Below are 12,800 nucleotides of genomic sequence, written 5' to 3' on the forward strand. Positions count from 1 at the left end.
CCTGGAAACGTTTTGAACAATTTTAAATGAGACAAATGCAGTCAATATATAATTTTGAGTTGAATAATCGCATGCTTTGCACATATGGAGCTTGAGTGAATTCTGTGAATTGCTACCTTCCATTCCTTTCCTGAAATGTTGAGTAAGTGATTCTTTTTCCTACTGTACTCTGGGATCTTTGTAAGGGAGGGACTTTAAAATGTTTTTATATATTCCAGAAATCCTGTCTGAGTCTTCAAGGCTGACCAATATTTTTTCCGGCATAGAGGTTGGTGGGAGGTGAGGAAAATTGGGTAGGTTTTGTTTGACATTTCTAATTTGAAGGTAGTAAAAGAAATGTGTTGCTGAAAAGTTAAATTTATAGTGTAATTGTTCGTAGGATGCGAAGACTGTCTATTTATAGATGTCTAAGTGATTTAATCCTGAATGTTTTCAAAACAGTAAAGACTGTGTACATTTGAGAGGGTGGAAAAAGGTGGTTCTCGTGCAGAGGTGCCACAGATAAAAGCTTCTCTATCTTAAAATACTTCCTACATTGGCTCCATATTCTGAGCGAGTGAAGCACAATTGGGTTGTTAGTATATTGGTGATAATTTGTATTTATTGAAGTGCATAGCAGTGCATATAAAGTAGTACTGCAAGATTTTATTTCTGTTGTGGACCAAGTCTTTGTCTCTTCATCTATTTGTGTCAATGTCCAGGTTTTTATACCTTGTATATTTGCCACCCAGTAATAAAATTGAAAGTTAGGTAAAGCCAACTCATTTTGCTCTTAAGCAGACAAGCCTATTGTTTACTAAGCAGCAAGGGTGAATTCTTCTTTATCTGTTCTTTTTCCTAATTAAAAATGTGAGCTAAACACAAGCTTGCTTACCATCTACACTCAGACAAGGAGACAGGACAAAATGAAAAAGTCTGAACTCATTCTCTTTTAATTTCTGCTGAAGACGCACCTCTCTTCCTCTGCCATTCCTTTCCATACACAGGATGACTCCTTGGATTCCTTTTTCTTAGTTTAGTACTCCACTTTCTCTAATGTGAAAGCCAGTATTCCTGCCTTCACTCCCTCCTAAAGTCTTCCTGTCCACTCTTGGTTTACAGAACGTTCGACAACAAAATAACACCTGTGATTCCTCAAGTACTATAATACTTTGTAGCATTGCAACTAAATTACTAAATTGCAATCTAGAAAATAGTTTAGCAGTCACTGATCAAGTTATTTATGGTGGTCTTGCTCAACAGCCAATCAATTAGATCTCTGCAACCTTTTTTGGTACTTCCATATCCTTCCATATCACAAAGATGTTAATTTTGCAAGAATTGTTGACTGTTATGATTTGTGTTTGTTTTTATTTTTTCTTGTTTTATTCTGAGGCTTGAAAAAATTCATCTGGTGTTGTTTTAAGAGTTTTAAAATCCAAGGAATCAAATTCTACAGTCAGAGTTTTCATTAGAGCTTCCATTTTGATGTTGATTAATTTTTACTGTTTTTTTTTTTTACACTGTTTAGGTTTGACAGTGGGTGCCACCATTTTGTGACATTTGTGTCATCTGTTTCCATGGGGATTCTCCCATGATGCACTGGGGCTGCACCAGTTGTGATATCATCAGTGTGCCAGTATAAAAACTCCCTCAAAGCAGTCACTTCTATCCAAGATTGGACCACTTTAGTTTTATTTTGATTACTGATCACTGAAACAAAGCTCTGCCTTTTGACTGATTTTTAACTCACAATTTGGCTCTTTCTTTTTTTGTTTTTATGCTGTTCCTCACTCCTGTTTTTGGACTGACTACACTTTAATAATCAGTAAAGTACCTAATCTGGTATGATTTAGTATGGATATTTACATTCTATTCAGAGTTGGTTCCTCTGTTGTGCCCAATCCTGTGGGAAGAGTGTGGAGTTCTCCCACTACCCTTTATTGGTTAAAGTAGGTTTAGAACATTGATGAAATTAAATATGTGATTATATGTTTAATAAGTATAGAAAGCACATGAACACAGTTGGATACTGAGAACTGGAAAGATGGAGCCAGTTAAGCCACAGTTGCTGGTGTCTGGTCTTGGTAACGTGAGACCGAGTTTCCTATTGACCAGCTCAAGTGACTTTTTACAGGCAGTGGTTCTAGGTTTAAATACAGAGCTCCTTTGAAAACATTTTGTCCTCCTTGAGCCTCATCCCAAACATACAGTTAAATCACCCAACAGTTTGTGAACATCTGAATAACGTCTTAGCTTAACAGTTTTATGGGATCTATCTAGCTGTTTGTTCAAGGAGTTGCTTCAATTTAATGTTTTTCATGAAGACAGCAGCTAAGGTTAGTAGAGAGTTAAGCAAATGATTGAAGGGCAGATACACAAAGCCTGCATTAAATAACTTTTTCCACATAGGTGTGGTTTATCAGTTGATCAAAGTATTCAGTTAGTCAGTATAATGATCCTACCAAGCAGAACAATTTGATTTATAATTTCACCTGAGAGCCATTTTGCTGATATTTTCTTTCTCTATTTCTTTTAGGTCACTGCCTTTGTCTCCTTATTCTTCATCCTTGTCTCTATTACCACCTTCTGCTTGGAGACTCATGAAGCCTTTAACTTGTTGGTCAATAGAACAGAGGAGCAGCACATACTGAACTACACCCAAATGGTGATTACTATGGAGGTAGTGACAGAGCCCACCCTGACACTTGTTGAAGGCATCTGTGTTGTCTGGTTCACCTTTGAATTTCTAATCCGCATCATTTGCTGCCCAGATAAGCTATTGTTCATTAAGAACTTGCTCAATATCATTGACTTTGTAGCAATCCTTCCCTTCTACCTGGAGGTGGGACTGAGTGGACTGTCTTCAAAAGCTGCCAGGGACGTGCTAGGTTTCTTGCGTGTGGTACGTTTTGTCCGGATCCTGCGGATCTTTAAACTAACTCGTCACTTTGTTGGGCTGAGAGTGCTTGGCCACACTTTGAGGGCAAGTATCAATGAGTTTTGCCTCTTAATCATCTTTCTGGCACTGGGAGTCTTGATATTTGCCACCATGATTTACTATGCTGAAAGGATTGGTGCTAGCCCAAATGATCCCACTGCTAGCATGCATACACATTTCAAGAATATCCCCATCAGCTTCTGGTGGGCTGTTGTGACAATGACCACACTGGGGTATGGTGACATGTACCCCCAGACCTGGTCTGGCATGGTGGTTGGCGCTTTGTGTGCTCTTGCTGGTGTCTTGACTATCGCCATGCCTGTGCCTGTCATTGTAAACAACTTTGGGATGTACTACTCTCTGGCAATGGCAAAGCAGAAATTGCCCAAGAAAAAAAAGAAGCACAACCCAAATCCAAATACCCAATTAGAGTCACCTACCTTCATCAAGTCGGAGGCAAACTCTTCTCGAAACAGCATTCAGAGTGACACCTGCCCACTAGCAACAGAGGAGGGAATGAGGAGAAACCGATCAGGTAAAGAGTTCCATTTTAATTAGTAAAATTCAGTGACAGCCTCTCAAATCATTGGATTGTTATACCTCAGAAAGAAACTATTGTCTCCTTAATGAACAGTTCACAATTTATGATAATTTACAACACATGCTCCTTAAGCTTTATTTTAACTAAATGATTTTGTTTCACCTGTATTCCTCTTATAACCCAGAACATTACAAGCCCCAAATGTACTCAACAACTTAATCAATGCTAAACCCATTTTATCTAAAGGAAATCAACTAATTAATTACTGAACAGATATTGCCAGCTAAACATCCCTACAATTTACCATCTAATTAAATTCATGTTGAGACATTGAGGCATTCCTTGGAGTGACAAAAAACAGAAGTCCTTTAACCTTTTTTTAATCTATATGAGGATTCAAATTCTCATAGTTTCTTCAAAGTTTAAAATGTAAGCACATAATAGCACTTGCGGATTGATGTGCTTTGCATTAATTAAGTTGGCTAATAGGAGGCAAAGAAAACCTAAAGATTTTCAAGTGCCATTCCACTATAAACCAATTTAGAAATGAGCTTATACAAACGTACTGTACCTGTATATAATCTGTTCTTATCTTCTTATATGATTTCGTGAAAGATCATAAAGTTGAGAACATTTTTTACATTGTGTTTACATAATCTTTTGGAAACAGGAGCTTCTGTGTATTCTCATCAAAAATGTTTCAAAAACAAAAACAATATCAGAAATGTGAGAAAGGTTGCACAAAACAAATGCATTGGCTTTTTCAGCAAAGCTACTGAGATAGGAAAAATTAAAAATAAAAAAGTGTGAGGATAACGCACAGCATACATAATTAATTATTTATCAAGCTATATTTTATTGCTACCTTGAAAAAAATATGAGTTAATAATGAGTGAAAAACACATCTGACCAAAACGATAAGATTTCTGCCTGTCCAATACAGGCCTGCCAATCACCCTTTTTGTCTTCAGAGGAAGCATGCCTACTTCCCAATTCAATACAACACACTTTCTTTTTCTTACTTATTAACTTTATCTTACCTTTTGATCTCAGTCTTCTTGCCTTAGACGTCTTGTCTGAAGTAGTGGAGGGCAATTTACTAAACCAAACTTGGGCCTCTTTGGGGTGTGACAGGAAGAAAGATTAAGAAAAAGCATCCACGCTTAGGAGTCATCTACGTAATAGTACTGGCAAACACTGAAAAATTACCTCCGTTATCTACATTGGAGGTCCCCAACTTCGGTCTTGGAGAACCACAGAGGCCGCAGGTTTTCATTCTAACCCTTTTCTTAATTAGTAATTTTGCTACTAATTAACTTCTTTGGAATTAATTGACTCTTTTTTTAATATTTGTTCCACAGAATGTCTTCATCATTCCTCTGAATTGCTTCATTTCTTTCCTTAAATGGCACCTAAACAGAAAGAAATGAAAAGTGAGTGAGCCAACAGAAGTCCAACTAAGTGAGGGCCTCAGACTCTAACCAATTTCACTCCAGCTAGTTGCTTAATTAGGCGCAGAGTCTTGTTGTTAATTAAACCCTTCTTTATTTCCATGGCTTGTTGCTGCTCTCACTGTGCAATAGCATAGATTTCCAAAATTGATTTTCTCTTTTCTAAGAGCACTGTTAAAATGTTTTATGGATCTGGGCAAATCAACATTCCTAAACCTCATCTTTCTTTACTTTCAGATATTGTATAATGGACAAAGTTTGCTGGTCATGTTTTGGCTCATTTTGTATCTCTTTATTGTTTGACTGCAAATTAAGGGAAAAGAAGCAATTAAGAGGTCTGAGTCTTCAAGAGCAAGTCAATTAAAATGAATTCTAAAGAAGTTAATTAGCAGCAGAAAAAGGGTCACTAATTAAGAAAGGGGTTAGAATGAATAACCTGCAACCACTGTGGTCTTCCAGGACTGGAGCTGGGAACCCCGATCTACATCACACTATTGCTAGAACTTGGAAAATTCTGACCCTCAAATGTAGTAGCAGTAGTAGTACTGTCACATGTACACAGTATAGTGAAATTCTTACTTGCATGTACTGTATGACCAATGTGCTAGCACTATATATATATATATATATATATATATATATATATATATATATATATATCTATACATACAAGACACTTGATATTCAGGCTTTACATGTGCTTTATTAGCTCTAGATCAAGGTTCCCAAGTTCAGCCCTGGTGTACTACTGTGGCTACAGGTTTCATTCTGAATTAAGTCTCATTAATCTAATTCAAAGGTTCCCAATCAGGGGTAAAGGGGGTAGATTTGCTCAGAAAATATATTAAGTTCATCCATCCATCCATTATCCAACCCACTATATCCTAACTACAGGGTCACGGGGGTCTGCTGGAGCCAATCCCAGTCAACACAGGGTGCAAGGCAGGAAACAAACCTCGGGCAGGGCGCCAGCTCACCGCAGGGCACACACACACACCAGGGACAATTTAGAATCGCCAATGCACCTAACCTGCATGTCTTTGGACTGTGGGAGAAAACAGGAGTACCCGGCGGAAACCCACGCAGACACGGGGAGAACATGCAAACTCCATGCAGGGAGGACCTGTGCTGCCCATATGTGAAGTTGAAAAGAAAATCTGAATTAGGCCTATTTTGTGAAATAGTATTATTATGTGCTATTATTATTGTTATTTGAACTTAAAATAAAAAATGTTAAGAACAGTATCTTAAAATATCCCCTTTGTTGATTGCTATTTATGGTAGAAGTACACGTTCAAATTACTGAATAAATCAGAGTAGGGGTGAATTTACTTTAGAAAAGTTGCCAAATGTTAAATAAGTCAAAAGGGTTTGGGAGCATCTGATTAATTTTTAGCTGTCCTTTTTGTTTTCTTATTCTGCATTCAGAAAAGTGTTCTGCTATGATATTTGCATCTAGAAGAAATTCAGAAATGTGTTTTCTTTGACACAGTTTTAAACACTTACCTCTCTTTTACCTCTTTTAATTTTTATTTCAATTCACCTTATTTCTGCAGCTTTTGGTCCTTAAATTGTATCCAATTTCACCATTCTCAATAAATCTTAGATATTGTTGTGTGTGAAAAATCTCATGAGTCAGCAGTTACAGAAATACTCAAACCAGACTGTCTGGCACCAGCAATCAAGCCACAGTTGAAATCACTGAGATTACATTTTTTCAACATTCTGGTGTGTATGTGAATATTAACTGAAGCTCCTGACCTGTATCTTCATGATTGTATGCATTGGACTGCCACATGATTGGCTGATTAGATAATCACATGGATAATCAGTTGTAGAGGTGTTTCTCAGGTAGCAGTAGGGGGCACTATCGCTCCCTTGAACCCTCAGGTACCATGCCAAACACCAGGTAAAGTGCCACATTAATTATTTTTATTATAATAATGTGCACTAAGCACCCTCCACTCTACACTATTCATTAATCAATACAATAACAATAATAAGTCAATCCTCCACTCCCAGACGCGTTGCCCTCCTAGCACCCAGCTCAGCTAATTGTCTGGGAGTTCCCATGGTCCCTATTTTAGTTCCTGACCTGGAAGTGTTCTCATCGTTTAGTCCATAATTCCTTATCACTTATATCACAGATAAAAGTCCTTTTTTCTCACCCCGGAAGTACATCATTCCTTCCGTTCATGTGACTTGAAAGTACTTCTGGGGAATAGGGCAAATAACACTACCCAAGTCTCCCTAGAGCGGCTCCTGGTGGCCCCCATGGTATCCAGCAGGGCTGTCCATTAAAACTACAATGTCCATGAGGCTCTGCTGGAATTCGAAGACCTTCCATGCTGCTGGGAGGGCTCCCTCTGGCGGCCTGGGGGTATTGGCCGGGATACAAAGCCAGCCATGGACCACACTCATAATCTGCTCAGTGAGTGTACTAATTTTGTGTGCCTGGGTAATGTAAAAGAGGTTCAGTTCAGCTTACTGTATGAAAATGGAGTGTATTAGAACTTTGTCACTGCTCTGCTCAGATTAGGCAAATAATGCATAAATAACTGACTGATAAATTATCAAATCAGTTGAAACAATACTATTTGAATTTTATGTACTAAGGTAAAATATCAGCATCATGTATAGTCATCTGATTCACGATGCCTTAATGCACACTCTCAGGCAATTTGGGTTGTTAAAGAGCTGGTTGTGGGATTGCTGTCAGTGGTACTCATTTTTGTCATATTACTGTAGCGCTAGAAGAAGAAATGATTTGCTATTTGCTGATTTACTATATATGGGGAGCGTAAATAAATTACAAAATACTAATGTTGAACACAGCTTTACTTATTTGTTGGTTGGGATCATTAAGCTAAAAACGACTAATTTACATCATATCATTTTGATCTAATTCAGGCATTTTATTGATTCCTCCATTTAACATGTTGGAGAAAGATCTTCATTACTTGAATACTCAGTTATGAGGATATAAAACTTGAAGGAAATGCACTTAAACATTTAGGTTTAAGTAATTTGAGCAGTGTAATAACAGTGACTAAGGATTATGCATATTTTTATCCAAGACACAAGCACACCATTCTAGTTTGTAAGGATTCTGGATCTGTGAGGCTGCAGTGCTAACCACTGTACTTCTGTGAAAGGCCCAAATATTCCAAATGATCTAAAATTCATGATAAATTCTTTTCCCGTAACAGTACCTCTTTTTGTATTAAATTGAAAGATGCTAAACGGATTTGCTCAGGAGTTTTTTTATTGCATAGTTCTATGAATTACTATCACAGGTGATTATTTTTTTAATGTGTATGAAACTTTTCTTTATAACCAAAAATAATGTATTTTTATGATAATTTTTATGTCCAGCTAGTGGTTAAATGTGATAGAGTAAATCAAAAGCAGGAAGGGTGCTTCATCTTGCAAATTTATGATTTATGTAGTACACTATATACACGATAAATGTTTTAGCATGGTGGATGACAATGAGCTTAATTTTTTCATATGACAAGAGGATTGCCTTAGCTAGTAGGATGAATGATTTATTATGAAGTGGCAAAATACAAATTACTTTAGCATGGATAGTATAAATATTGTACTTAGTGCTATTTAACTACACTTTAAAGGAAATAACTGATAGGGTTCATTCCCCTGAGTAAGGTGAATTAATTGATCATGCATTCTTAATAGAGACTTAATACAAAATGTTAGCAGGAGTACAGATTGCAGTATTCAAGCCCATTGCTCTCAATAGGAAAGTTCAAACTGAGCATATGAAGTGATTTTCCAGTTAATTAGAATTCCAATACACAGTGATTTATATTGGTGAGCTTATTTTGAGGCTGTTTTGCAACGTAAGTCTAGGAAAGGTCTTTTGTTTTTCTGCTCTCCAGAAAAGCTGCTTTATTCAAAATAACTTTGAAAGTAAAAGAGCATGGGAGACACCTTTAGGAAGAACAAAGGAAAGGAGGCTGCAAGGCTGAATGAATGATGAAATGGTCTGCCTTCAAGTTAGTGTGAATAATCAGGCAGTGTGGCCTTTTGGTTACAGCACTGGACTTCAAAACACAAGGCTGCAGGTTGGGCTGTTCACTTTGGCACACTCTGTGGTCCAATTGTAAAAAAACAGATTTAAATAATTGTATTGAATCCTAATTCTGTAAGTCGTTTAGGATAAAAGTGTCAGCAAAATGCACTATATAATAATGAAAGTGGTGAGCAATATGTGAAATATAAAATTATGACATACAGCCAGAGCTGAAAGCAGGGTAGCTGCATGATTTGAATTCAGGAAGTGGGGGCTACACGATTAACAGTTTAGCCTAAACTTAATATATCTTAATGTTTGAATGCATTTCTTTTTGTGTTTTAATAGCATATCTTAGCAATTCTTGGAGGGCTTGAAGAGCTGGCACGCCCAAGTCAGAATACTGGGCGTCACTTATAACCCTCTCCAATCCAATGCTGTGTATAACCCTTATGTTCTTGGATGTGGCTATTGCAAACAGACATGTCTGCATGCAAATGTTGATGGCCAAGAGTAAGTCTTTACCCAGCCAGCTGCAAGAAAGAATATACTGAAGCACCTAAAACATTAAAATGTTAAATTACAGGGGACTTCAATGTAAAAACATGTTTAAAATGACATCACTGGACTATGGGGCTGTGACTATTTAAGAGGAGCCTGATCTTTCAAGACTTGAGTGGAGTTGTCTTTAAAGATACTTAATTTGGGTTTTCAAAAAAAAGTTTTGCTTATTCTACAAAGATATTCTAAATGGTCTGGAAACATTTGTTGGTAAACCTAGAAAAGATATTAAATAATTGAAGTTGAGGGATTTTTCAAAGTAACTGTTTTCTTGAATTAGTAATACACATGTCTCTAATTGTGTAATCAGTCATTTTAGCCAATTTAAATGGAGAAAAGAAGTCACTCTACTGTTAGGTGTCATTGTGTGTCCTACACTGAACATAGACCAGAGAATGGAAAGGAGAGAATTTTCTAAGGAGATCATAAAGTAAATTATAGACAAGCTTGTTAAAGGAAATAGCTATAAGACCATCTTCAAGTAGCTTGATATTCCTGTGACAATAGTTGTGCATGTTATTAAGAAGTTTAAGGTCCATGGGACTTTAACCAACCTCCCTGGATACAGCCACAAGAGGAAATTGGACCCCAGAATAGGCAGAAAGATAGTTAGAATAATAGACAAATAGCCAAGGACAACTTCCAAAGAGATACAAGCTGAACTCCAAGGTCAAGGTTTATCAGTGTCTGGTCGCATCATCTGTATCTTTTTGAGTGATACTGGGCTCAATGGAAGAAGATCCAGGAAGACTCCACTGTTGAAAGAAAAACATAAAAAAGCGTGAATGGGATTTACTAAAATGGGTATTGACAAGCCACAATGTTTCTAGAAGAATGCCTTTTGGACAGATGAGACAAAACTAGAGCTTTTTGGAGTTACATCAACTTTATGATGTAAAGCTTCGCTGTGTCTAGCACGAGGTGCCTTGAGTCTGTACAGAAAATAATGAAATCTCCAGACTATCTAGACATTCTGGAGCGAAATATACTGCCCAGTGTGAGAAAGCTCTGTCTAACTTGCAGGTCATGGTTCCTCCTGAAGGATAATGAACCAAGACACACAGTTAAAAGCACCCAAGAATGGCTAAGAACAAAACATTGGGCTGTTCTGAAGTGACCTTCTATTAACTCTGATTTGAATCCTATTGAACATCTGTGGAAGAACTGAAACATGTAGTCTGCAGAAGGCACCCTTCAAACCTGACACAGCTGGAACAGTTTGATCAGGAAAAGTGGGCCAAACTACCTGGTGAGTGGTGCAGGTGTCTCATTGAGAGCTACAGTGATTGCCTTTATAGGTTGTGCAACAAAATATTAGGTTAGGGGTTCCATCATTTCTGTCCATTCTATTTTCATTTGATTTATTATTTGAAATATTTTGTTGAATGAAAACTCTAAAGCAAAGTCTGATTTTTATTAAATGTGGAAAAAATTACAATTACTTTTGTCAGTTTCAAGTTATTTCAGAGATAATTGTGGGTTCTTCTTTTTTCATGGAGGGGTACCAACAAATTTGCCCATGTCTGCATGCATTCCCTGTGATGTACTGGCTCCTGCTCCAGGGATGGTTCTTGTATTGTGCCCAAGACACAGTACCACCATGCATCCTTAAATAAAGACTAGTGTGGCAGAGGTTAAGGCCTTCAATGATACTGATTTTTCCCTTACGTACTTGATAGGATAAACTGGCTGTGCCTAGGAGAAATATTATTGCAAGTGTCAGATATTTTATAAAGCCCTTCTTCCAAGAGTGAAGGCCATATAGCAGAGCTGAATCTTGTTACTACTTTTTGACACATTATGATAGCGTAATGAGATTCTAAACCACAAAACACAACATGAGTCAAAACCAATAAGTCTTTCCCTAGTTAATATTCTTTTTTGTGACTGTTGTTCATATGCTAAGTCTTTATGAAGGTCTTCTTCTTATATGTGTCAAAGCTCTATCTCTTCTGAAAGACGGAGTATAAAATTAATACTAAATGTATAATATTTTCTTTAATAATTGTCATCAAAAAAGAGAAAGATATTAAACACATCAATGACATCTTCCAGATGCTAATTCCAAACACTTGGACTTGTATAACTGGATAAATTGGATAACTGATAAATGCATGTGTGCATGCTTACTGCTTGTTTGCGTTCTCGTGCGAATGGCTAGCATTACACAGACAAGTGAAACACTGCAAAAGACAGGGGTCACCATAATGAATCCAAGATTTAAACAGTTGCCTCTTCAAGCACATTCTCAGTTTATTACAAAATGGAGCAGCGGTTTGAACCAAAGGATATCATTTGACAATCTGACAAGACAGAGGCACTGGATCATGTTTAAGCCCCCAAAATGCTATTGAGTGCGAAATCACATACATCTCTCTTGACAGGCTAATAGCTAGTGAAGACAGGCTCCATTATTGGGGAAGAGAGCTGAGATCTGGAGTTTCTCACTGGAAGGTCTGTTATTGTGTTTTTTAATACGGGGCAAACTTAAGATCTCGAGCAACAAAATCCTGAGTAGCGGTACCATCCATCCATCCATCCATCCATCTTCTTCTGCTTATCCGAGGTCGGGTCACGGGGGCAGCAGCTTGAGCAGAGAGGCACAGACTTCCCTCTCCCCGGCCACTTCCTCTAGCTCTTCTGGGAGAATCCCAAGGCGTTCCCAGGCTAGCCGGCAGACATAGTCCTTCCGGCGTGTTCTGGGTCTTCCCCAGGGCCTCCTCCTGGTTGGACGTGTCCGGAACACCTCACCAAGAAGGCGTCAAGGAGGCATCCTGATCAGATGCCTGAGCCACCTCATCTGACTCCTCTCGATGCGGAGGAGCAGTGGCTCTACTGTGAACCCCTCCTGGATGACTGATCTTCTCACCCTATCTTTAAGGGAAAGCCCAGACATCCTGCGGAAGAAACTCATTTCAGCCGCTTGTATTCGTGATCTCGTTCTTTCGGTCACTACCCATAGCTCATGACCATAGGTGAGGGTAGGAACGTAGATCGAGTGGTAAATTGAGAGCCTTACCTTACGACTCAGCTCCTTTTTCACCGCGACAGACCAATGCAGAGCCTGCATCACTGTGGATGCCGCACTGATCCACCTGTTGATCTCACGCTCAATTCTTCCCTCATTTGTGAACAAGACCCCAAGATACTTGAACTCCTCCACTTGGGGTAGGATCTCGCCACCAACCCTGAGAGGATTTGGAGGTGCTGATTCCCATCCCAGCCGCTTCACACTCAGCTGCGAACCAATTCAGAGACAGCTGAAGATCACGGCCTAATGAAGTAAACAGGACA

The 12,800-nt window shown here is 38.2% G+C and overlaps 1 protein-coding gene across 2 annotated transcripts in view; it reads left to right on the forward strand.

Moving 5' to 3' along the window:
* kcnc4 (potassium voltage-gated channel, Shaw-related subfamily, member 4) overlaps positions 1–12,800 on the forward strand; it is a 190,017-nt gene that overhangs the window by 140,488 nt on the left and 36,729 nt on the right. Inside the window, exons 2-3 of one of the 2 annotated variants that reach the window (XM_039748538.1) lie at positions 2,519–3,455; positions 9,294–10,927. In XM_039748538.1, coding sequence (XP_039604472.1) covers positions 2,519–3,455; positions 9,294–9,322 — 966 coding nt within the window. In that variant the 3' untranslated portion in view covers positions 9,323–10,927. Of the gene's footprint in view, positions 1–2,518; positions 3,456–9,293; positions 10,928–12,800 lie in introns of those variants that run through there. The other variant, XM_039748537.1, reaches the window with a different exon arrangement.

This window comes from Polypterus senegalus, chromosome 3, assembly GCF_016835505.1.
Source record: "Polypterus senegalus isolate Bchr_013 chromosome 3, ASM1683550v1, whole genome shotgun sequence".
Taxonomy (NCBI): domain Eukaryota; kingdom Metazoa; phylum Chordata; class Cladistia; order Polypteriformes; family Polypteridae; genus Polypterus; species Polypterus senegalus.